Source organism: Equus przewalskii, chromosome 9 (genome assembly GCF_037783145.1).
Source record: "Equus przewalskii isolate Varuska chromosome 9, EquPr2, whole genome shotgun sequence".
Lineage (NCBI taxonomy): Eukaryota > Metazoa > Chordata > Mammalia > Perissodactyla > Equidae > Equus > Equus przewalskii.
This window is the reverse complement of record NC_091839.1, coordinates 19,516,742-19,542,662: the sequence shown is the minus strand read 5'-3', so window position 1 is coordinate 19,542,662 and position 25,921 is coordinate 19,516,742. Positions and strand designations below refer to the sequence as shown.

Below are 25,921 nucleotides of genomic sequence, written 5' to 3'. Positions count from 1 at the left end.
AGAGGCGCCCTCCCCATTGGAAGGAGAGAAGGAGGGAGGGAGGGAGAGGGGAGCCGAGGCTCGGCTTGGCTCTGCACTGCCGTGTGACTAGAAATTGTAATCGCCGAGGAAGAGACAGAGACAGACAGAGCCCGGGCGAGGGACCAAGACTGACGGACGGACAGACGGAAGCTGACGGATTCGGGCTCCCCACCTAGAGAGGGCGATGGGGACAGAGCGAGAGTGAGGAGGAGATGGAGGAGGAGGAGAGAGGGAGCCTGGGGGTCCTGAGGGAGGCGATGCAGTGAGGCGGGAGCCTGAAGAGGGGTTGTTTGGGGCCTGAGGAGAGGGACAGGACGGACGCAGGGGGCCAGGGAGAGCAGAGAAGGGGGCCGGGGTCAGTGGGTGGAGAGAACAGAGGCTGGTGTGGGGTGAGTAGTGGAGGTAGAGGTGGGGGTGGGAGACAGGAGGAGGCAGCAGGAAGGGAGGAGGCGGCTGCAGAGCCCCAGACGGCCTCCCCGGGGGTGGGAAGGGCGACAGGCCAGGAGGGGGGGGCGCGGGGAGACCCAAGAAGCCCCTGCGCCCCCCCCCAGCATCACCTCGACGGGAAGCCCTGGAGAACTGGGGAGGCAGAGCCCCCCGGCCGGCTGGCGGCATGCGGAGGGGGGGCCTGGGGCGCAGGGAGAGGCCCAGCGGAAGCCGAGCCACCGGGGTGAGTGTCCCTCGTTGTGTGTGTTGGGGGGGGACAAGGACGGAGATGGCGGAGGGCGAAGGAGGGAGGGAGGGAGGCCCAGCCGCTGCCGAAGCAGCGATGGGGGGATGCGGGCTGGCCGAGGGCGCGATGCGGAGGGAGAGACGGTGCGATGCGGAGGGAGAGATGGTGCGGGCGGCGGCCTGGCCCCGGGCGTGTGCAGCGGGTTCCAAGGGCTGTCCATGCGGCCTGGGGTCCCCCAGCCACAAATCCTGGCCTGGAGGGTGTGGGCCGGGTCCTCGCCGGGCTGGAGAGGCCGCGGGACGAGCACCGGCTGTGGGCATCCCCTCACACTCCAGGCATAGGGGACCCCATCCCCTCACAGGGACACAGAGAGAGAGAAGTGCACGGCCCCCAGCCGCCAGGGGGACAGACGAGCCGGAACAAACAGAATCACCCCTCTCGGTCCCTCTGTCTGTCTGTCCCTCTGTCTGTCTCTCTGTCCCTCTGTCTGTGTCTCTCTGTCTCTCAGTTTGTCTTTCTCTCTGTCTGTCCCTCTGTCTCTTTGTCTGTCTGTCCCTCTGTCTCTCTGTCCCTCTGTCTCTTATCTGTGTCCCTCTGTCTGTCTCTGTCCCTTTGTCTCTCTGTCCCTGGGTCCCTCTGTTTGTCTGTCTCTCTGTCCCTCTGTCTCCCTGTTCCTCAGTCCCTCTGTCTCTCTCTCTGTCCCTCTGTCTGTCTCTCTATGCCTCTGTCTCTCTGTCCCCCTGTCCCTCTGTGTAGCTCCCGTCTTGCTCTCTCACACTCAGGCACACACACAAATGCACATGCATCTCTGTCTGAGTTGAACTCATCTTGGAGCCGCAGGAGGGAGTAACGCGTGCGTGTGTGTGTGTGCAGGCGTGTGCGTCCGTGGCTCTGGGAGCCGGCCGCAGGAGGGCGTGCCCGGCCCCTGCTGGTGGTGTGAGCATCTCGGGTGTGTATCTGAGCACCCGCCCCCCCACCCCACCCCCGATCGTGGGGACCCCGGGGCCGGCCGGGCTGGCGCAGTGCTGATGGGCGCGGTGCCTCTGTGTGTCCTCGAGACCCGGGGCCACGTGCCCCCTCCGCCCCTCTCCAGCCGGCTCGACGCCCTGGGCCGGGCGGTGTCCCCTCCTGGAGCAGCTTCCTCCAGCAGTTCCCGCGAGGCTTCCGTCGGACACCCGTGTGCGGAGCGTGGTGCATAGACAGCTTCCTTGGCCTTCGGGGCTGCTATTATTATTGCTGTGGTCATTGTTGTTCATGTCGCAATCAGCCCAGCCCTCTTTCCGGCCGTTGTCTGAGGCAGATGGGGGTGGGAAGACCTGGCCCCACGCTGCCCTGTCCCCGCCTTGAGCTCAGGTTCAGCGGCCTGGCCCCTCGCGCCCTCCCCATCCACCGCCAGGCGCCGGCCTGTGGCACCTACTGGCTCAGACTGGCAGACGCTGTCTTTGCCTTGAGCACCTGCAATCCTAGCCAAAGGGGTGCTCCCGGCCGGTGCCGCCACCCCAGGCCACCCTCGGCCACCTCCTGCCCCTCGTCACCTCCCTCCCCCACCTGCCACCTCCCAGCCTCACCTGCCCACACCCGTCGCCTCGACAGGCACCTCACCCTCTCCTCCAGGTTCCCCCCAAGTCTAACTCGGATCCTTCTTGCTGTGCGAGGCCACAGGCCTGGACTGATGGCAGACTGAGGAGCCGCGTGCGGCTGGGCCGGGCCTGATGGGAGGGCGTGCGCGGTGCTGGGGCCCTGGGCTTCTTTGCAGACACCCCCAGGGAGGGAGAAGCAAAGGGGTGGGACAGGAGGCTGGACTCCCCTCCCAGAGGCCCACGCAGGCGGCGAGGGGACCCAGGCGGGCACTGTGTTGGGAGCCAGAGCTTCACCCAGCCTTCCTGGCTTGGCCCTGCGCCCTTTCTCTGTCTCTTGTGTCCATCGGACTCTCTCTCCATCTCTGTCTATCTGCCTTTTTGAAATCGTGCAAAGAGCCATTTTGAATCTGGTTCCCGCACTGGCCACGCGGCCTTGGGCAAGCTCTCCGTCTCCCCCAGCCTCAGTTTTCAGTTCTGTGCAATGGGCAGAAAGTCTTCCCAACCCGAGAGGAGACGAGGGGAGAACAGGGCCAGTGCCCCCTGCCCTCCTCCGGCTCTGTGTCCCTCAGCTGGTTGGCTCGGCCCATCCGGGATGGTCTCTCCCTCCACGGGAACCGGGCAGCCGCGTCCCCTCGGGTCCTGAGCGTGGGGCAGGGAGGGGACAATGGTGGCAGAGAGCCGCCTGGGTGTGGGGAGCAGCCAGGCCACGCGAGGGTCCTGTGCCTCACTGAGCCTCTCCCTCTCTCTCCCCCACAGCCCCCCGGCGCCCACGCGGAGCATGATCATTGAGGATGGCGCGCGCCCGCGGCTCCCCGTGCCCCCCGCTGCTGCCCGGTAGGATGTCCTGGCCCCACGGGGCCCTGCTCTTCCTCTGGCTCTTCTCCCCACCCCTGGGGGCTGGCGGGGGCGGCGTGGCCGTGACCTCAGCCGCCGGAGGGGGCTCCTCGTCGGCCCCCTCCTGCCCCGCGGCCTGCTCCTGCAGCAACCAGGCCAGCCGGGTGATCTGCACGCGGAGAGAGCTGGCTGAGGTGCCGGCCAGCATCCCTGTCAACACGCGGTACCTGAACCTGCAGGAGAACAGCATCCAGGTGAGCCGACCGCAGCCGCGGGGGAACACCGGGCGCTGGGGTGGCCGGTCCATCCCCCCTGAGCTGGCGAGGGCCTTCGGGACATCCCCACACCCATCCCCTGGGCACTTACGAGATGCTGTCTGCATCCTGGCCACTCGAGCCAGGCTGTCTGGGTTTTCGCAGGCACCCGGCCCCCTGTCTCTGCCGGCATTTGGGGCCCCGGGGTGGGACCGCCTTCCTGCCCCCTACAGCACAGGACAGGTGAGCCTGCCACCTGGCCTGGCCCTGGAGTCACAGGTCGGGCCGGGAGTGACCCTTCCACAAGGCCTCTGTGCCGTCTGCGCCGTGGGGGACCACGTGACTCCACGCCTCGGTTTCTTCATCTGAAAACTGGGGCTGAGAAGGGCCACGGCCCCCAGGGGCCGGTGTGGGGGCTGACGGGTGCCTGCTTGTCGGGGATCCAGGAGCATCGGGCACCTGGACTCGCGAGCCGTGCAGTCCGGGGCTCCCATCCTGCCTCCCAATGCTGGTGCTGACGCGTGGCTGGTGCTCAGATGGGGCGCTTCCCGTCCGATTAATTGTGACTGTGATTGAGATGGGCCACAAATTATGCTTGAGGGGCAGAGCTGGGGTTTTTGAGGGCAGGGTCTCCTTCTCTGCTCTGGTGACCCAGGAGCCACATCATCCTTGGTTCGGGGACCGTCCTGTGTGCCGTGGGATGCTGAGCAGCATCCCCAGGCTGGACCATTAGATGCCAGTAGCACCTGCCCCCGGTTCCAGAAACGTCCCCGGATGCTGCCAGATATTCCCAGCAGGCATTGCCCCTGGTTGAGTACCACTGTCCGTCCCCCATCCAGTCCCCTCCAGGCCTCTCCTTGCCCAGCTCCCTCTCTCCCAGGGGAGGGGGAAGGGTCAGCGGCCCCTGTCAGTGTCCTGAGAGCCTGGGGACCAGGGCTCCCCTCCGTGGGGCAGAGAGGGGACCTCTTAGGGGGACCTGCCCAGGGGGCTGCCAATGGCAAGAAGGCTGTTCCTTCCTGGGTGGCCGTGGGGCCAGGACCAGTGAAGCTAGAGACGTAAGGGGCCACGTCACATCCTCCCACCCCTGCTGGGCAGGACGTGTGGCTCCTGGCCCCCCTCCGACGGGGCGGCTGCTCTGCCAGCGCGCTGGGTCCGCGGCCCCTCCCTCCAGGTGTAGGCCCAGCCGCTCCGTCCCGTCTCCCTTGAGGGGGCCGACACTCTCGCTTCCTTCCCACCGTCCACCTGCCCCATCCTCCATCCGTCCGTCCGTCCTTCATTGACTCACGTGACGTTCAACAGATGCCACCAGCACCGGCTCTGTGCCAAGCCCTGTTCTCGGCCGTGACCCAGACCCGCCAGGCCCCTACCCGGCCCTGGGTGGGCAGCTTATGTCCTAGCGGGAAAATCGATGGGATGCCACGTGGGGCTGGGATGATGTTAGAGAGATGGAGCCGGCGGCGCGGAGGTGATGCAGGCGCGTCAGGGAGCACCTGGGATGCGGACTTGTGGAGCCCACCCTACCCGCAGCCCGAGGCCACGGCTCCGTCCTTTACGTGAAGCCTGACCGTTTCCTCTCTGGGGAGCTCACTGAACAATTGCGTCCCACAAGCGTTTGCTGAGCACCTGGCCCTGTGCTGGGTGCTGCTCGCCGCCCTGTGGACCCTGATTCGCAGTAGTGACCAACAGCAGGGCCGGCCCATGGCCGAGTGGTTAACTTCATGCACTCTGCTTTGGCGGCCCAGGGTTCGCCGGTTCAGATCCTGGGTGCAGACATGGCACCATTCATCAGGCTATGCTGTGGCGGCGTCCCACGTAGAACTAGAAGGACGTACAACTAAAATATACAACTATGTGCTGGCACTTTGCGGAGGGAAAAAAAAGAGGAAGTTTGGCAACAGATGTTAGCTCAGGGCCAATCTTCCTCACCAAAAAAAAAGCATAAGAAAAAAAGCACCACCAGCCCCTGCCACCTCCTGACTCTATATCCAGCCCATCCTCCCAGAGGGGCGCTCTCCTCTGCCCAAAGCCCTCGGAAGGCACCCGGACTCCAAGGAATGAAGTCCGGGCTCTTTTCTGTGGTACCCAAGTTCCCCAAGGCAGGGCCGGCCCCGCCACCCTCTCCTCTGAGCCAGTTGCTCTCCCAGCGCCGAGAAGTTACTCAGGCTCTCTCTCTCTGCCTGAAGGTGCCTCTCTTTGGCCCTGGGGTCCCCCAAGCGAGGGTCCCACCACCACCTTCCCCCTGGGCCCGCAGCTCCCCACCCCCCAGGACATCCCCGCCCTGGATGCGTCTGTTCATTAAGTGTCTCTGGTTGTCTTGGCCCTCGGAACGCATCCGTGAGCAAAACCGACAGCCAGCCCGCCCTCCCTGAGCCCGCCTTCTAGACGTAGGCAGGATGCGTAAGTGATGGAGCTGTGGGTTAAAGATGCTAAGGGCTGTGGGAAACGACATAGGTGGGGAAGGGATGGTGGCTGCTGCTTAAAGACCCAGAGGTCAAGGTGGCCTCATGGAGAAGGTGACATTTGAGCAAATATTTGGAGGAGGTGAAGGTGGGAGACACATGGATGTCTGGGGAAGGGCATTCCCGGCCGGGGACTGCACGTGCAAAGGCCCTGAGGTGGGAGCCTGCCTGGTGTGTTGGAGGAATGGTGAGGTTGGTGTGGCTGGAACAGAGTGAGCCAGCAGGAGAGGGCAGGAGGTGAGGGCAGAGAGGGACAAAGGGACAGATCCTGCAGGTGGTCTGCAGTAAGGACTTGGGCTCTTCTCTCAATGAGATGGGAGGAGCAGAGGACAGGAGGCCTCTGACTTGGTTCTCTCTGGCTGTGGTGTGAGGAACAGACTGTAGGGCGAGGGTGACGGGGGGAGGCCGGTGCCGGCTCAGGAGAGGGATGCTGGCGCTCGGCACAGGCCAGGTGGAGGAGGCAGTGAGGGGCGGACGGTGAGGGGTGGGCAGAGTCTGGGTCTGTTTTGAAGGTGGAGACAACAGGATGTTCCAACAGAGCGGATTCGGGAACAGAGAGAGGGAGGGTGACACCAAGGTTTTAGGTCCAAGCTGGCTCCTCTGGTCGGACCTGTTGCTCATGCGTCTGTCACCCATCTCCCAGGCCACTGGCCCCCAAACCCTTTAGATCTGTGTCCCTGTCAGCATGTGCATGGGAGCCCCAGGGACAGACGTGAATTTATTTGTGTCACACCCCCAGCTGCTGCATCCCTGTGTCGCAGACATTGTGCAGCACACACAGAAAGGGACGTTGTTAAAGGATGGAAAACACGACTCGAAATCCCCACACTCTCTGGGGCCAGCCCGGTGGTACAGTGGTTAAGTTCTCGCACTCTGCTTCAGCGGCCCAGGGTTCTCGGGTTCAGATCCCAGGCGTGGACATACACACTGCTCATCAGCCATGCTGTGGCTGCATCTCACATAAAATAGAGGAAGATTGGCACAGAGGTTAGCTCAGGGCCAATCTCCCTCACCAAAAAAAAAAAGAAAAGAAAAGAAAAATAATCACCCCTAGTCCACCCACCTAGCTATAAATAAGTACTGTTTGCATTGTGTTTCAAAGCCTTCCTGGCTCATTTCTGTGCCTTTGTAAATGTATTTTTTAAAATTATTTCCTACTGAATGAATACAAATTCATTTGGAAAAACTAGAAAATATACTTAAGCAAAAACACAGGGATGAAAGCCAAGTGCAATTTGACACCCACAGGTAACTCGCAAAGCTCTGGGTGTCTCCATCAGATCCTCTCTGGCGGCTTCTCAGTGTTGGACCACGGGATCGGGTCTGTAAACGGATTTCTCACCTTTTATTTTAAAGAGAAAATGGAATCAGCATTTCATGGGGCCGGCTCGACGGCATAGTGATTAAGTGCGTCCCGGGGTTCACAGGTTCGGATCCCGGGCAGGGACCTACACACTGCTCATCAAGCCATGTTGAGGTGGCGGCATCCCACATACAAAATAGAGGAAGATTGGCACAGATGTCTGCTCAGGGCCACTCTTCCTCAGCAAAAAAAAAGAAAAAAGAAAAGGAATCACAGCATTTTATACTGATTTGCAACTGGCTTTTGGCAACTAGGAGCATAACCGTGAACATGTTTCTCCCTGATACCAACATTCGTCTATGCTCTCAATTTTAATGAGCACATAGGCGCCCGGTGCATGGGTGTCCTGTTGGTTAGCTCCCTGTGCTCCCTTCTGATTTCCAGTGTCTTGATCCATATAAACAACACTGCAGCGAACATCCTCGGGGCTGGTTTCTGCCCTTGGGGATAAATCCCTAGACGTGGAATTGCAGGGTTGGAGGGAAGATCAGAGACGTGCAGCCCTGTGGGTCCTGTGTGTCCTCTCATTTGAGTGTTCTCCTCCCTCACGGTGGCTGTGATCTCCCCAAGTGTATACACACACACACACACACATGCACACACGCACATACACACGCGCGCACACATACACACACGCACACACACATGCACACACCTGAGGCCTGGCACCAAAGCCCCGTAGACATGGCCTGAATCCCGGGGTCCGCTTGTCACTTGCTTGTCGTCTGACTCGGATCCCGGGCACAGTCACCTCTGTGAGGGCAGGGACGTCGCCCCGCACCCTGCCGTGTCCCCAGCACCCAGAGCAGAGCTGGGCGCACAGTAGGAGCTCAGTAGCTATTTGTGGGCGACGGGAAGGCAGCTCCCGGGCTCCCGCCCCAGGGGACCCGGCAGAGGCGGGGGGACCATCTGTCGGCGGAGCAGGCAGCAAATCCCTGCATCTCCCGTGAGATCTGGGAGCGCCCGGGGTTCCCATCACCCGCTCCCCCTCGCCCCTGGCCCGCGGGGTGGGGAGGGCCATACGGTGGCGCAGGGACGCCACTACGTGCGCTGAGTGGCCGCGCCGGCCTCTCTCTGGGACGATGGCGTCCACCTTTCAGATGCCCTTCTGCGACATGATGGGGATGGCAGGGGCTGGAGGTGGTGGTTTTAATGCCCTTCATGGGCAAAATAATTTTTTTAAAAAAACGGCAGTCATGGGGCCAGCCCTGTGACTGAGTGGTTAAGTTTGCGCTCTGCCTGGGTGGATGGTTGGATCCCGGGCGCGGACATGACACGGCTCATGAAGCCATGCTGTGGCGGTGTCCCACATAGAGGAACTAGAATGACCTACAACTGGGATATACAGCTATGGACAGGGGCTTTAGGGAGGAGAGAAAAAAGAGGAAGATTGGCAACAGATGTTAGCTCAGGCCCAATCTTCCTCACCAAAAAAAAAAAAAAAAAAAAAATCAGCAGTCTTCCTTGGGCCCCCTAATTGCTTTTGAGATTGGACAGGGACGTGCAAGCCCAGAGCCTGCCAAGGTGCCTAGTAGGGCAGGGGGCCTGTGACACACAGTCTGCCTCACAGCCCCGATGCCACTCAGGGCAGACCACCTGCCACCATCCTGCGCAGCCCCTGGGGAAGTGGGGTGGGGCCAGGCGCTCGCTCCCTGGGGAAGCATCCTGCTCCTCCTCATCCTTGTGGGTCCAGGCTACAGCTGCCCGCTCGTCCTCCCATGAGGCAGAGCCCTCCCCCGGCCACGGGAGCCCTCGCTCCCCGTCTCCATTCTCCTCACTGCCTTAGGTCCGTCCATGCCCCCGCCTGGGTCCCCTCCTCCCCAGAGCCACCCTCCTAATGTGTTTACTGTGACTCTCTCCGCTTGTGTGTGTTCTTGCAAAATGCTTCTTGCGGCTTTGTGCGCGTGTGTTTTTAATTTATGTAAATGAGGCTGCGTTATAGATGTTTTTCTTTGTCTCACTATTTCCTCTCGGCCTGGGTTTTTCTGAGCCATCCACGTCCCTGTGTGTGTGTGTGTGTGTGTGTCTGCTCCGTGACTGTCACTGCTGCAGAATCCCCCTTGATGGCCCCCCCATCCCGATCAGGACCCATGTGGGAGCCGCGTGAGGATGCACCAACCCCCACCCCCAGTGGCACGGCCACCAAGGGGAATTGCTGAGTCAGAGGCCACGTGGGTACTTAACCCAACAGGTACCCTGATCCCCCAAGGCTTCAAGGGGGCCACCCCGGGCCCCCCCAGGCTCCCCTATGAGGCCGCGTGGGCAACACGTGTGCAGGCGTTGGACGAGGAAGTGTCCTTCTGCCCCAAGACCCAGTCGCCCCACGGGAAGGAGACACCCGAGTCGTGTGGAGGGAGGCCCACAGCCAGACGCAGGGACAGCCCCGGGTCCTCACGACGGAGCGTCCCGCCGCTGTCCCGACCGGAGCTTCAGAGAACCTCGAACGACACGTGGAAATCCTCACACGTGATACTGAACTTTCAGGGGACGCCAGGAGGACGTCCGATTTGTTTTCAAAACTTCACTGGAAAACAAAAACCAGGAAGGTGAACACCAGCGCGAGGGAGGACCTTTCATTTCTTCCTTCTCTTTCCTTGATTCGCCAGATCTTCTTCAGAGAGCGCGTTCCATGCTTTCCGCCGTCGGGAGAAATGAAACATCATGAAGTACAAAACGTTTCACAAGCTCAAGAAAAAAGTCGGTCCTGGCAGCTGCTCCGTCTTCCCAGGAGGAGGGAGAAGGAGCTAAAGTTGGTGGACTGTCTTCCCCGTCCCCCACCGCCCGGCGGGGCAGCCGGCGAGGGGTGCGCTCTCCCACGAGGCCCCATTATTCCCGGGAGAGGGGGTCTGACGGATGTGGATGTGGGAAGGGAGATGCGGGTGGCCCCGAGGTCGCCCAGCCGGTGGCGGCCCGATGGCTTGTCCTCGGCCCCCGCGAGCCAGCGGTGCGGGCTCCAGGAAGGTGAATTTGTCTCAAAGCAAAAGGCGCCATAGAGCATCGCCAAGGCGGACGCCGGGGATGGCTTCACAGCTGCCTAGCAGGTTTTCCAGGTGGCTGATCCCTCGGCATCAGGAAATATGGGGAGGTTTTCGGTAGATGGACTTTTCCCAGCCAGACCCTTGAAGGAAGGAGACGTGGGCTGAGGGATCTGAGGTCTTCTGGACAGCCCCCTGCCTGCAGGCCGTTGACCCCACGTCCTCTGGGCGGGAAGGAGCCGCCGCCCTTGGCTGCTGGGACTTTCCGTCTGACGTGGCCTCTCCAGCTCCCGTCGCCCTCCGCTTTCCTCTCCTTCACCCTCCAGGAACATCATCTTGGGGGCGTGCAGATCCCCATAACCCCGGATAATCCCATCGCCTCTCTGGGCCTCAGTTTCCACACCCGTCAGATGGGCCCCCTGATGCCCTGTCTGTTTCTTCTCGACTTATTTCTCTGATGACGTATGACACGCACACAGAGAAGAACACAGACACAAGAGTCCGGATCCAAGGATCATCCGGAGGAGAACGGCCACGAAAACGCCAGCCAGGGGGAGAAATGGAACATAAGGAGCCCCCCGGAACCCCCATGCCCTCCTCCCGTCGCCTCCCCCCTCGCCCCAGGGACAGCCCCTCCGCTGACCTCTGACTCCGGGGACCGGCTCTGAGCCGCCCGCAGAGGGAATCACATCCACGCTCCTTGCTGCCCCCGCGGCTGGGTCTCACCCTCGTTGTTTCCTGCAGCTGTGGCTTTTTCTCTCTCCCTTTTGTGTCGTTGGGTAATATTCTATCCGATGAAGAGACCACAGCTTCCGTATCCATTTCCAAAGGTGGGTCCTGGCGTCATTGCCAGCGTGCGGCTCCCACTCTGCCCACCTGTCGATCTAGAAGCTCATGGAGCCCGAGGAGGCGCGGGTGGGACGCCTCCCCCTTTACTCCACGGAGAACCATCTGCGCCCCTCGGCCTGGAGCGGGAGGGGAGCCAAGGGTGCCTGGGACTCCGGTGTGACCGCCGACCCCGGGGACTGTCAGTGAGCCAGCTCGGGAAAGGACGCCACACGCCACACTTGATGGAGTCGGACGCCATGGAGCCTCCACTTCTTTCTAATTCGGTCCCACAAGTGGGTCCACCTGTTTCCCACGGTGATAAGCAGAGTCCTTGAGGACACGGCCCCGCCCACCCTCCAGCTCCCGCCTGGCGCCTCCCTCCTCCTGCACAGGGAGGGGGGTCACGTTGGCCCTTTCCGCTCCCTCTCAGCTCAGCACCTTCACACTTGCTGTTTCCTCTTTCTGGAATACTCTTCCACCCTCCCATTCACCGAGTGAGTGCCAGCGCTTACGACTGTGGGGGAGAGCGACTCACAACTCTGCTGCTTCCTGGCCCCGGGGCCTTTGCACATTCTGGAACCTGTCTGCACCTCCGTTCTGGCAGCCGTAAAGTGGGGATAATACAGTCCCTCGTCATAGAGCTGCTGAGAAATTCGATGCCTTCATTCTTTGGACGAGTGCGTCCTGAGGGCCCCCGTGTGCCAGGCACCCCTTGAGGCTCTGGGGGCGTGTGGTTGTCAGCAGATCGGATGAGGCAGCACATGCACGACGGATTAGCAGAGGTCCCAGCGAGTGATGAGCGGCCGAGAAGGTCCAGTGAGTGTGGACAGTGGGACCATCATTACAGTCGCTGTCGTCCTTCTTGACTCTGGGAAATGTGTTGATGTCAGAGGTGCATTCTCCCCCGTCCACTCCAGCCCCACTGGTCCCCCGGGTCCCCCGAATATGTTGATCACACCTGTGCACACCGGTGTCGGTCGCCACTGGCCCCAGCGCTCAGCATAGCGCCTGACACACACCATGGGCCCGAAAATACAGCGGTTGAATGAACCAATCAGAGAACCGCTTGCCCGACTTGCAGAGCCCTGTGGCCTTTGACCTCATGACAGCCCTGGGGGAGGGGCCGGTGGGGGCTCCTCCCCACTCTGCAGCTGAGCTCCCCTCCACCATCACGCACCCTCTCTGAGTCTGCCCCCCGCCAGGACCGGGCACAGGAGGATGTGGTGGCCCCCAGCATCACCCCGGGTCCTAGTTCCACAGTCGGTCGGCGAACTTGAACCTCATGGCAGCCCTGTGAGCGAGTCCTTATCTCCATCCTACAAACGAGGAACCCTGAGGACAGGAGACCCTCGTGCGAGATGCCACGTTGGGAAGTGGAATTGGGATCAGCCCAGGCTGGCCGGCGGTGGAACTCGAAGTCTTCAACGCCAGTCCCGATGCTTCTCCGTCCGTCGCTCTCTGGGCTCTGCACCTGGGAGAGCCGCGGTCGCCCGCCGCGACCCCTGTCAGGCATCCTCCTCGCGGGTTACAGATACTGGTAGTTTCATCTTCGTGACGATGACGCCGTGAAGCAGGTCTTGTCTCTGCCTGCAAACAGCCTCTGAGCAGGGAGCCCGCCTGAGACCCGTGGGCCCTCCCTGGCTCGTCTGCGGCACCCCGTTCCCATCCCTGATTGGTTTATTGAGCACCTTCTGTGTGCCCCCACGAAGCTGGGTGGAGACGGCAACAGTGCTGAAGGTCAGCCGGGACCATCCCGGGCTGCGCCAGACGGAGACGAGAGCTGAGCAGCATCGTCAAGCAGGAGGGGCGTCGGGGGGCCAGGGACGCTTCCTGGGAAGAAGATGTTTGACCCCGACCTGACCCTTCACCTGACCCCACTCGCCCCCACCACCACTCACTGCCTCAGGCAGAGTTGGGGTGCACTCAGCTGCTGGCCCGTCGCTCTGATTAGATCTTACCGCTCTCTGTCATGGGGGATAGGGCATCGGGCCAGACTCAGCAACCCAGGACGCCTCAGGAGGCATGGGGGGGCGGGGAATGGAAGGAGAAGGGGGAGGGCGGGAGGAGGGGGGATGCACAGGCGCGTGGATGGACGGTCACATGGGGAGGAAGACGTCTCCCCAGGCAGATGTGGTTAGGAGGGCGTGGCGAGGAGAAAGGCTTTCCCAGGAAGGCTGGAGTGACGCGGCCCCGGCAGGTGCAGGGGCTGGGCTGGCATCCCGGGAGGGGAGGGCATGAGCTCCGGCGTGGAGGAGGAGGAGGGGGACGGGGGTGACAGGCATGGCCATGCGTGGTGCCCTGACCGGGTGCCAGCCGCCACCCCCGCATGTGGAAACCCTCTCACTAGTCCCTGGAGGTGGATCTTGGGAGCCCCGCTGCACAGACGGGGAGACAGGCCCCCTGAGGTCTAAATGCACCCAAGGCATAGAGGTCACGGATGAGCAGCCTGCATCAGGACCTGCTGTCTGACCCCAGAGTCCCACGCCCCCGGCTTCACGGCTCAGCTTGAGAAGAGCCAGGCGGGGCTGGGGGACGGGGAAGGACAGGCCTGTCCGAGCACAGTGGTCATCTGGGGCGCTGAGGACCAATGGAGTTCGGGCTCTCTCCACTCGAGTAAATGGGGGGGCACTGGGCTCTCCCAGCCCCGCCCGGTGTGGCAGTGGAGGGCCCGCTGGTGGTGGGGGGCGCCGGTGGAGGCTGTGAGGTTGGCCCCAGCTGCCCTCGCCCAGTAGGGCTCCTGGAAGGTGGGGCATGGGCCTCGAGGCTGGTTGGAGGTCAGTGCCCGGCGTGGCCTGGGGCCTCCTGGGGGGGATGAGCTTAGGATCTGATGTTGGGGAGGGAGAAGAGGTGATATGGAGCAAAAGGGCCATGAAGGACTCCACCGATGGAGGAGATGCTTGGTTCTGAGTGGCCGCCTCGCCCATGGCTGTGCTGAGTGCTGGGGTACAGGCTCTTCTCCGTCCTCAGGACCCCTGTCCCCAGGCCATGGAGGAGGAGGCCAAGGAGGCCCCGTCTAGGTCTGAGTAGCTCATGAGCGAGGTAGGGGCCCTCAGTGGCCCCCAAGCCTGTTCCGGCAGTCAGGGAAGTCCCTACTGAAAAGAGAGGCACAAGTCCCTTATCCCAGGGAAGGAGGAAACAGGAGAAGTCATCACAAAAGCGATGGTACAGGGGGCTGGCCCGGTGGCATAGTGGTTAAGTTCATGCGCTCCACTTCAGTGGCCCAGGGTTTGAAAGTTAAGACCCCAGGCGCAGACCCACGCACCACTCATCAAGCCACGCTGTGGCAGCATCCCACATACGAAATAAAGGAAGATGGGCATAGATGTTAGCTCAGGGCCAATCTTCCTCACACACACAAAAAAATTAATGCAAAAAAAAAAAAAAAAACAACCCTAACAGTAAGCTTCTTAAACTTTTGTTATGAGTTTGTTACGTTTCAATCACATAAAAACAATTTGTCTTAATAGTGTTAAGATGAACCATCCCCTTAATCATTTTCCAACCACGGTTAAATTTTTAATAAGGCATTCTTGACAGTTTATTTTCTTAAAAACCCCAACAGACCACAGTGAGGTTTTTTCAGCGTTCCCGATGTTTATGTGCCACAATTGATGTGGAAAGTCCCGTAAATCATAGGCCAAGTTGCAGGATGAAAGGGCAGAGGCCCCCGTTGGGGGTTGGGGGGGTCACCGATGGGGCCGTGTTCCCTCGCCTGGCTGGTGTCCGGATCCTGTGTCACTCGGCACAGAGCGTGGACAGGACACGGCTCAGCAAACGTGGGCTGAAGGAGTGCAGGGACTTGAAGACTTGAGTGGTGAGTGGCTCTCAGGGGCGGGACCCGGCCTGGCTCATCGGCTGCACCACAGAATGTCAGTGTCCCGTCAGGCCAAAGACGTCAGGCTGGGAGGGTGGGGGACCCGCCTGCTCCGAGAAGCGGAACCCCACCTGGTCCATCCCGCTCTGTGTTGGTAGCCACGAGGGTGACCTGGCCCACGGCATCAGAGGGGGTCTGAGATCATGTGCTCTGGGGGGTTGCAGACTGTGCGATGGGGGCCCCGGGCCTGCCTCTCCCCCTGCACCCTGGGCCGTGCTCTGGCTCTGTCTACAGCATTGCCACGTAGATGGTCATTTGTGTATTTATGATGTTTAGAGTCTCTCTCCCTCGCTCGAGGTCAGGATCCAGGAAGACGGCTGTGGCTGTCTTGTCCACAGCTGGATCCCCAGAGCCTGGCATGATGTTTGACACATAGCAGGCGCTTGCAGAATAGCTGTCAAATGAGCAAATCAACACATGGGTGACGTGTGAATAACAAACGGGCTTTGAAACTCAAAAAGCACATCGAAACCCACAGACAGGGCCGGCCCGGTGGTGTAGTGGTTAAGTTCGTACACTCTACTTCGACAGCCCAGGGTTTGTGGGTTCGGATCCCAGACGCAGACCTACACACCATTCATCAAACCACGCTGTGGCGGCATCCCACATACAAAACAGGAAGATTGACATGGAGGTTAGCTCAGGGCCAGTCTTCCTCAGCAAAAAAAAAAAAAGAAAGAAAGAAAGAAAAAAAGAAAGAAAGAAAGAAACCCACAGATGGCCCAGCCCTCTCAGTTTAGGGTGGGTCAGTGTGGTGGAAACCTCGAGTTTACATTCAGGAGAAGCAGACTTTGGGTCTTGGTTCTGCTTCTTTGGGGATATGAGACTGAGGGCAGCTGACTTTAGCTCTTTGAACCTCCATTTCCTCATAAACCATCAAATATGAAGGAGGAAGGGACATGTAGTTGACAACCCCCATGTGACAGGATTTCCACAAGGATGAAATGAGAGCGTGACCTCAGAGCATTTATCAGGGTCTGGCACATGAGAGGCATTTAACAAATAAGGGCTCCCCGCTTTTGCCTTATTGGGAACCTGCCCAGGATAGCACATTGTTTTAGGGTCAGACATGGGATCAGTCTTGTGTTGTTTGGGAGGAGAGGAGAGGAACTGGCTGACTTTGGCTTTGGGGTATGCATATTAAACTTAAGGGTAACCACTAAAAGGAGAGAAAATATACACATTCTAAAATAGCAGATGAGGGAAATGGAATAAGAAGAAACTCAATGGATTCAAAAGATGGCAGGAAAGGGGAAAGAATAGGCTACAAAAGATCAGGATAAACAGAAAGTATAAAATAGCACAGCAGGAATCCTTCCAAATCTACGAGTAATTACAATAAATGTAAACGGACTAAACTTCCAGTTAAAAGACAGAGATTCTCAGACTGAATTAAAAACAAAATCCAAAAGACACACGTAAAGCGTGAGGACAGAAAGGATGAAAGCGAAAAGGATGACAAACATTCACCAAAGGAAAGCTGGCGTGGCTTTAACAACATCAGACATGTGGACTTAAGGCAAAAAGAGGGAGAAGTTGGAACCAGAACCAAGACCAGAACACCAGGGCTCTTTCAGCTCCCACGTTGTGTCACTGAGGGTTTCAACACGTTGGCATCGTCACCGAGGCTGAAAGGCGTGGAGGCATCTATCACACAACCAGCGTGCTCTCCTGTCCATGCTGGTCCATTTGCTCAGCAGACGCGGCTGACGTCTGCCATGAACTGGGCCTGGACTTGGGTGCAGAGAATGCGGAAACCACTCAGGTGGAGTCTGGACTCACACAGACTCACGGCCTTGACAAGGAGACAGGTGTGTTAAGCCAGCGTGATAAGGGTCTGATAAGAGAGGGTGTGTGATGAGGTAGTGAGCAGGGGGGCGAAGAGTGCTTCTCAGGGGAAGGCACTGGAATTTTCCAGAGATCAAGGAGGAAGACGGCATTCCAGGCAGAGGGCACAGCATGTGCATCTCCCTGTGGCTGGAGGAGAAGAGAGGCAGTGGGGCACGGCCTGCAGGGCCTCTGACGCCAGGCGGAGGGTCATAGGGAGCCATGGGAGGGCTGTGAGCAGGGGTGTGGTGAGGTCTGAACTGCATTTTAGACAATTCTGACAGCTGATGGAGAGGAAAGATGCTGGGGAAGAAACTGGAAGCCCAGAGATAGGACAAATGTTAATGATCATTATCAGCTACATCAACTATTTAAAACTTTATGTTATGGCACACTTGCCATGTCCCAAGCCCTCACTGTCTTGTCCCAGCCTCACAGTCACCCTGCAGTACCTGTGAGGAAAGTGGGCTCAGAGACTCTAGGACACTCTCCCAAGCTCACACAGCTGGTCAGCAGCAAAGCCAGGATTCAAATCCAGCTCCAGCTCCTCCCCACCCGGCTGCTCCCCAGCATCCCGCAGAGGAGGGAGAATCGACTGGAATCCTGGGGAAATGGAAGAGGGTCACTATTTCAGGCAGCCCTACAGCCCATCTTCAATAAAACCAGGCTTCCCTTTGCGGCAACACCCCTCTGAGTTCTTGAGTGCCTTATTAAAGTGATTGGCGGGAGGGACCCCACGCCTTTGGGGGTCCTCACCCCCCTCCCCATCCCCACCGGGACAAAGCACGTGGGGCGGGAGCAGCCTGAGTTTCTGCCAGATGCGCCTTTTGGAGGTGCCGAATCTCAGTCCCTCTGTCCCGCGGACCAGGGAGACCCGGGGAGCAGGGGGCTCTGGGCTGGAACCTTGACTGCTCGCTTCCCGGAGGGCGCTGGGGGGCCCTGCTGAGTCGCTTGACCTCTCTGAGCCTCTGCCTCCTGGCCTCTGCCGTGGGGCATGGTGCCCACCACCCAGGCGGCTACGAGGACCAAGTCCCCTGGGGGCCCGGGCGCTGCAGGGGGCGAGGGGGGAGGGTGCGCTGCCCGGTTCCAACCCGGGTTCCGTCACTTCCTCATCCCGTGATGAGCCACTCCTCTTCCGAAAATTGAGGCTGACACACCCGCCTTGCAGGGCTGGTGAGGGACATGCTGAGACCACGAGCAGAGAAGGCCCAGCCCAGAGCCTGGTGTGCATCACCCGCGAGCACCACGGGTGCCAGGCCACGCACTGAGCAAGTCTAGCCAATTACCTCGGGTCCCAGGGGGTGAGCAGTTTTCAGGTGGATGACAAGGGAAGGGCATCCTGAGCAGAGGGAACAGCATATGCAAAGGGGGGACAGTTCCCAGAGTTGACACTGTGTGGCTGAAATGGAACTGGAGCAAGGGCCAAGCAGAGGGGAAGGGAGAGGCATGCGGACGCCTGGCCAAGCAGGACTTCTCATGCAGGTTAAATTTCCTCCGAGGGTACTGGGGAGCCATGGAGGGCTCTAGAGGAGGAGGGTCAGACCTGGGTGTAGCAAGACCCTGGAGATGGAGAGACTGGAGGCCAGGCAGGTGGAGGCCTGAGCTGGGCTGTGGGCACAGAGAGAAGATAGTCTGAGACATTCCAGAGAGACAGAACTGGGGGCCGGCCTGGTGGCGTAGTGGTTAAATTCACGAGCTCTGCTTCAGCAGTCTGGGGTTTGGAGGTTGGATCCCAGGCACGTACCTAGCACTGTTCGTCAAGTCACGCTGTGGAAGCATCCCACATACAAAATAGAGGAAGACTGGCACAGATGTTAGCTCAGCAACAATCTTCCTCAGCAAAAAGAGGACAGTTGGCAACAGACGTTAGCTCAGGGCCAATCTTCCTCACCAAAAAAAAAAAAAAAAGAAAGAAAGAAAACAAAAGAAACAGCCATTGAGGCCCAGCTTCGTTCTCCGCCAGCGTTTCCCCAGGGCTGATATAAGGCCTCCTGTGGGAAGTTTCTGTGGTTACAATGTCTGGGAAACCCACAGTCCAGCCAAGAGAAACCGTCGTTTCCCACACGACTTCCTGGAACGTCAACCCGCCGCGTGCACCAGAGTCTCCAGTGGGGCCCTCGCGGGTCTAGAAGGTTCCGTCGGGAAAGCTTTTCCTCGTGTTCTTGTTCAGCAGCTCCTGGGACGAGAACAAGCGGGGAGACGTGCCCGACTGGGTTCTCCCCCGACGTCCCCTTGGAAGGGGAAATCGAGGCTCCCGGGACCCCTTCTCCGCCGGTCCCCACACAGGCACAGCCGCACGGCCAGCCCAGGGCCTCCTGGAGCCCTCCCGGCCCTCGCTCCGTTCTAGAAGTCAGCCACGTGCGCCGCGGGAAATTATCAGAAGCATCTCAAGGGACAGACACACCTGACCCGGTCCTTTCCATGTCATTGTCTAAAACGAGTTACAGCCCCGGGAGAGAATTGGAGATGGCCGCGAAAGGCGTGTTTTTGAAGCATCTTTCATGATATAGGAAAATGCTCACGATACAATAGTCTTAGGAGGAAATGCAGGGCCCGGAGAGCATATTAAAGCACCAGAATTTTGTGAGAAATAAAAAAGAAGACAGAAAAAAATATCCCCCTGCATGACACGTGTGGGGAAAAGATGGGGAGGGGTGGGTGCCACGTCGTTGACGGGAGGTAAGCCCGGCGGAGAGCTTGAGGCTGGGTTTTCTTTTCTTCTAGACATTTTGCTAAAATGAGTATCTGTTACTTTTATCAGCAGGGAAAAAATGGGACACGGAAAGTCGCTTTGTTATCCCGCTCCCATGGGGCCGGGGCGGCCCATCCTTCCCGGAGTCTTCTTGTGTGTTTCCTCTGTCGTCCGGATCCCACTCCATTGTCCGTGTCAACCGATCAAAGCAACCTAGAATTCCAGGGTTTGGGGAGCCCAGAGGCAGCTGCTCGTCTCTTGCATTCACCCTGAGGCCACGAGGGGCCCGTCCTCAGGCAGGATGCCCGGGGTCAGGAATCCCCCGGAAATCTGGTTTCCACACAGGGAGGGGCCCTCAGTTCTGGTCAGGCGGGGCCCCAAGCCGGGTGGGTTGATGGGGCCAGGACTCCTCCGGAGCAGGTGACGCTGGAGCTGGGTGTCAAAGGGCAGACGGGAGCAGCCAGGAAAAAATGCAGGAAAGGTGTTCCTGGCAGAGGGGACAGAATGTGCAAAGACCTAGAGGCGGGCGATGACGGGGACGGGTGGAAGAGGGAGGGGGCAAGGTCGTGCCGGCCTCTGAGCTGCCCGAGGGCAGGGACCGTGTCTTGTTATGGGACGGCACCGCGTGGAGGGGAAGATGGGGATGACGGGGGCGCTCTGGGAGGGCTGTGAGCTGGGAGGGCCAGGGGGCTGTGGTATCAATGGACCCTCTTGGGCCGGGTGTCCAGGTGGAGGAGAGGAGCTGAGCCGGGGCTGGGGCCACGGACTGGAGAGGAGGGGACAGAGAACAGAGGGGCGCTGGGGGGCTGAGGGAACCCGCGAGGGTCAGGCAGGCACCCCTGGTTTCCATCAGGAGGTGCCGTGGTGGCTCTCGAGCCGCCCTCCGTGGTGGCCGCTGGACGGCCTCGGGTTCGAAGGCGCCGTCTCTCATCCCAGTGGCGCGGCCCCGGCGACCCCTCGCCAACAGTAACAATGATAACAAGGATGTGACAAGAGCCGGCGAGCACTCTCCAGGAGCCCGCACGGCCTGAGCGCTCGCAAACCTCTTTCCATCTTCCGAACGGGCCCCCCGGGGTGGTTTCCATCATTGTCCCATCACAGCAGCCGGGGACCCGGAGGCCCAAGAGCTCCAGTGATGGCCCGACAGCCAGGAGCGGGGACCGGGTGCGAACAGGGCTCCGTCTTCCAGGCCACATGCCTGCCTCGGTTTCTGCGTCTGTCAAATGGCTCCAGTGACCGGGTGGCCATACCGGGTGGGGCCCCGGACAGACATACCAACTCCAGGGGCCTCCGCTCCCACCAACCTGAAATGGGCACCAACAGGCCCAGTCCTCAGGCTGCCAGAGGATAAAATGCAACTGTGCTCCTCAAGCATCGCCGAACCGAGGAAGAACCTTGTTAATCTGTATGGCGGCCACGGAGCGTGGGGACCCATAACACACACAGGATTTCCAGGACTTGTGTGAAAAGAGCGTAAGATAGTTAATTTGTAAGTCGTCTTGATGACACATGGAAGTCCTAATATTTTGGATCTGTCAGGCTAAATAAATATATTATTAAAATTTATTTCACCTGTTTTGGGGTTTTTTTAATGCCTCTTTTTTTTTTTTTTTTTTTTGGTGAGGAAGATTGGCCTTGAGCTAACATCTGTTGCCAATCTTCCTCTTTTTTTTTCCCTTCCCAAAGCCCCAGTGCATAGTTGTGTATCCTAGTTGTAAGTCCTTCTAGTTCTTCTATGTGGGACGCTGCCGCAGCATGGCTTGATGAGTGATGTGTAGGTCCGCGCCCAGGATCTGAAGTGGAGAACTCCAGGCTGCCAAATCGGAGCACGAACTTAACCACTACGCCCTTGGGCCAGCCCCTGTTTGGTTTTTTTTTTTTTTTAATGTGGTTTCTAGGAAATTTAAAATTCAATATGTCACCACCTTATATTTCTGCTGGAGAGCACCGGCATAAACGGTGGCTGTCACTGTTTTACGATCGTGACGGTACGAGGAATATTATTGTTTCTTATGCTGAGTGCCTCTTGGGGACAGTCTTGGAAAGTGTTTTTTACTTCTTAGAAAGTGTTTTTCTACTTATTATAAAAGTAATTTGGGTTCCTTAAAGAAAAAAAATAACTACAGAATAAAAATTGCCCATAATCCCCAACAGCTGGAGTTCACCACTAGGAAGAGCTTGGGGGCCACCCTCCAGTCTTTTCTGGGTGCAGATATGCGGGGACCTAATTCTTCAGCCTCTTTTTAGGGTTTACGAAGTCGCGACCACACAGGATGCGGCTTGGAGTTCTCCGTTTCCCCCGAAATTTCACAGGACAAGCATCTCTGCCCAGTATTAACTTGGCTTCAAAAATGCCATCGGATGGCCACGTGGTCCTCTGTGCCTCAGTGTCCCCGGCACGGTGATCAATGAGGCGACTCTAGGAAGATTCTGCCTCCCATGTCCCGCCCAGCGCTGCCCCTTCTGTGGTCCCTCCGCCTCCGCCCCGAGAGGTGGCAGACAAATTCAGGAGACTCTCGACCCAGACGGCCTCGATCCAACCCCACGTCTGCCATCCCCTCCTGTGCAACCTTGGGCAAGTCACTGCACCTCTCTGTGCCTCCATTTCCTGTCCCTAAGATGAAGATAATTCACAACCCTTCAAGTGAGACCCTTGAGGCTGGAGGCGTTTTGGCATCCTGACGCTGGAAAGGGATGGATAGCTGGCATGTATTTTTATAGCCCCCCAGAGGGTCTTACACCCCTTATCAAATGTGCCACTATTTCTAGCGTGAAAGGTTTGAACGGTCACATGAGTGGGATCAATAAAAGCTTTAAAGAGCTTCAGACGAGTTCTGGGTTTTGCCACCAAATGGGATTTGGTGCCAAAGTCGTGAAAAATCTTCTGGGTTCCGGAGCTTTATGGATTTCAGAGTTGCGGGTATAGATAAATCCCTATTTCATAGGGAGGCCTGGCAGATGAAATGAGTGGTTGCCCATAAAGCATTCAGAACAGTGTCTGCCACCGGAGAAGTGCTCAGTGTGTGTTAGCTGCTGGCACAACTATCTTTAATCTCTTTTATTGAGGTGTCATTTACATGTAACAAAATGTCCCCATTGGACGCGTTCAGTTTGGGGAGTTTTAACAGCTGCATCCACCATCCCAATACAGAACATCTCTTTCTCTCTCTCTCTCTCTTTTTTTTTTTTTTTTTGGTGAGGAAGATTGGCCCTGAGCTAACATCTGTTGCCAATCTTCCTCTTTTTTTGTTTTTTTCTCCCCAAAGCCCCAGTGCATAGTTGTATATCCTAGTTGTGAGTCTTTGTGATTCTTCTATGTGGGATGCAGCCACAGCATGGCTTGATGAGCGGTGTGTAGGGCCATGCCCAGGATCCAAACCGATGAACCCCGGGCCGCCAAAGCAGAGTGTACAAACTTAACCACTGGGCTGGCCCTAAGAACTTTCCAGAAAGTTCCCTTGTGCCCGTTCCCAGCCCATCCTCCATGTACATGCACACACGTGCTCAGAGACACGGATCTGCACACCTAGAACGTGGCCTGAGTGGAATCCTGCCACGCCTGTGCCTTGGGGTCTGGCCTCCTTTGCTCAACACGATGCCCGTGAGATTCAGCTGAGTCTCTGTGTCCATAGTTCCTTGCTTGTCATCACTGAGCCGCGGCGTCCACTGTCTAGACGCAGAGCATGTGTCCCTCAACTGCTGACAGACACCTGGGTTGCCTGGGGTCTGCCGTGAGCACCCGGCCCCGGCAGCCGGAGGGGTGTCTGCTCTCGCGGCTCCTGGGGAAACGCTGGGGCGTGGGATGGCCAGGTCGTGCGTAACTCCGTGTTCACCTTTATAAGAAACACCGCACACTGGCCTCCAGAGGGGTTTCATCCAGCCACCAGCCGAGATGGAGAGATGGGGGGGGCTGCCCCGTCCCCCTCGCCAGCGCTGGGCGACCGGGCGACGGTTCCTGGGTGTCACTGATGCGTGTCTCCCTCCCCCACCGCAGGTGATCCGGACGGACACCTTCAAGCACCTGCGGCACCTGGAGATTCTGCAGCTCAGCAAGAACCTGGTGCGAAAGATCGAGGTGGGCGCCTTCAACGGGCTGCCCAGCCTCAACACGCTGGAGCTGTTCGACAACCGGCTGACCACGGTGCCCACGCAGGCCTTCGAGTACCTGTCCAAGCTGCGGGAGCTCTGGCTGCGCAACAACCCCATCGAGAGCATCCCCTCCTACGCCTTCAACCGCGTGCCCTCGCTGCGGCGCCTGGACCTGGGCGAGCTCAAGCGGCTGGAGTACATCTCGGAGGCGGCCTTCGAGGGCCTGGTCAACCTGCGCTACCTCAATCTGGGCATGTGCAACCTCAAGGACATCCCCAACCTGACGGCCCTGGTGCGCCTGGAGGAGCTGGAGCTGTCGGGCAACCGGCTGGACCTGATCCGCCCGGGCTCCTTCCAGGGCCTCACCAGCCTGCGCAAGCTGTGGTTGATGCACGCCCAGGTGGCCACCATCGAACGCAACGCCTTCGACGACCTCAAGTCGCTGGAGGAGCTCAACCTGTCCCACAACAACCTGATGTCGCTGCCCCACGACCTCTTCACGCCCCTGCACCGCCTGGAGCGCGTCCACCTCAACCATAACCCCTGGCACTGCAACTGCGACGTGCTCTGGCTGAGCTGGTGGCTCAAGGAGACGGTGCCCAGTAACACCACGTGCTGCGCCCGCTGCCACGCGCCCGCCGGCCTCAAGGGGCGCTACATCGGCGAGCTGGACCAGTCACACTTCACCTGCTACGCGCCCGTCATCGTGGAGCCGCCCACGGACCTCAACGTCACCGAAGGGATGGCGGCCGAGCTCAAGTGCCGCACGGGCACCTCCATGACCTCGGTCAACTGGCTGACGCCCAACGGCACCCTCATGACCCACGGCTCCTACCGCGTGCGCATCTCCGTCCTGCACGACGGCACGCTCAACTTCACCAACGTCACCGTGCAGGACACGGGCCAGTACACGTGCATGGTGACGAACTCGGCCGGCAACACCACCGCCTCGGCCACGCTCAACGTCTCGGCCGTGGACCCCGTGGCGGCCGGCGGGGCGGGAGGCCCAGGAGGAGGCCCCGGGGGTGGCGCTGGCGGTCCAGGGGGCAGCGGTGGCTACACCTACTTCACCACGGTGACCGTGGAGACCCTGGAGACGCAGCCCGGAGAGGAGGCCCTGCAGCCGCGGGGGACGGAGAAGGAGCCCCCGGGGCCCACGACGGACGGCGTGTGGGGGGGAGGCCGGCCCGGGGATGCAGCCGGCCCCGCCTCGTCGTCCACCACGGCGCCCGCCCCGCGCTCGTCGCGGCCCACGGAGAAGGCGTTCACGGTGCCCATCACGGATGTGACGGAGAACGCCCTCAAGGACCTGGACGACGTGATGAAGACCACCAAGATCATCATCGGCTGCTTCGTGGCCATCACGTTCATGGCCGCCGTGATGCTGGTGGCCTTCTACAAGCTGCGCAAACAGCACCAGCTCCACAAGCACCACGGGCCCACGCGCACCGTGGAGATCATCAACGTGGAGGACGAGCTGCCCGCCGCCTCGGCCGTGTCCGTGGCCGCCGCCGCCGCCGTGGCCGGCGGGGGAGGGGTCGGCGGGGACAGCCACCTGGCCCTGCCCGCCCTGGAGCGCGACCACCTCAACCACCACCACTACGTGGCGGCCGCCTTCAAGGCGCACTACAGCAGCAACCCGAGCGGCGGGGGCTGCGGGGGCAAGGGCCCGCCCGGCCTCAACTCCATCCACGAACCTCTGCTCTTCAAGAGCGGCTCCAAGGAGAACGTGCAAGAGACGCAGATCTGAAGGCGCGGGGCGGGGCTGGGGGCGCGCGGTGGGCGTGGCCAGCCTGGACCCCCGCCCCGCAGCCGCGGCCCCGCCCCCTCTCCCCCGGGCGCACCGGGACCGCGGGGCTGGGGGGGGGCGGCTCCGAGCCCCATCGCGTCCGGACCCAGGGCGGCTGGCCCCAGCGAGGACAGGGTGGGGCTCCGGGCACCGAGTCTGCGCGGCCCCGGCCCCGCCCCCCCATCCCCGACGACGGGAGGGGCCGCGGGGTCCAGGAGAAGCGACTGGGAACCTCCGCTTTTCCTCCTCGCTCTCCCGATCCACCACCGTTCCCGGCCCGCCCCCCGCCTTCCAGGGGAGAGAGGAGCTTTTTGGAGGGGCGTCCTTTCCCCTCGCCCCCTAACGATCTCCCTTTTACGGTTCATTTTTTTGCAATTCGACGCCTGTCCCCCTCTCCCCGTCCCCACCCTCCGCCCTCGAAACGGAAGAGACGGACACGTCGTCAGAGCCTCCGGCCGCCCCGGCCCTATCCCCGCGCTCAGTCCACTCCGGCCCCGGCCCCGTGTGCTGGGGGGGCCGCCTCCGCCCGCCCCCGCCGTCGCCCCCAGCCCTCCCCTGCCCCACAGACTCTTTTGATACTGAAGGGAGGTTTGCGTCAACGACTACCTGCTCTGTAATTACTTTAAAAAAAAAACACGGAAAAAGTAAAAAAAAATTTTTTTT

At 59.8% G+C, this 25,921-nt stretch overlaps 1 protein-coding gene across 2 annotated transcripts in view; it reads left to right on the top strand.

Moving 5' to 3' along the window:
• The window catches only part of LRRC4B (leucine rich repeat containing 4B), a 38,445-nt gene extending 13,086 nt beyond the window's left edge, over positions 1 to 25,359 (top strand). Inside the window, exons 1-3 of one of the 2 annotated variants that reach the window (XM_070633235.1) lie at positions 554 to 691; positions 3,031 to 3,362; positions 23,375 to 25,359. In XM_070633235.1, coding sequence (XP_070489336.1) covers positions 3,066 to 3,362; positions 23,375 to 25,219 — 2,142 coding nt within the window. In that variant the 5' untranslated portion in view covers positions 554 to 691; positions 3,031 to 3,065 and the 3' untranslated portion in view covers positions 25,220 to 25,359. Of the gene's footprint in view, positions 1 to 553; positions 692 to 3,030; positions 3,363 to 23,374 lie in introns of those variants that run through there. The other variant, XM_070633237.1, reaches the window with a different exon arrangement.
• Positions 25,360 to 25,921: the final 562 nt, after the last annotated feature.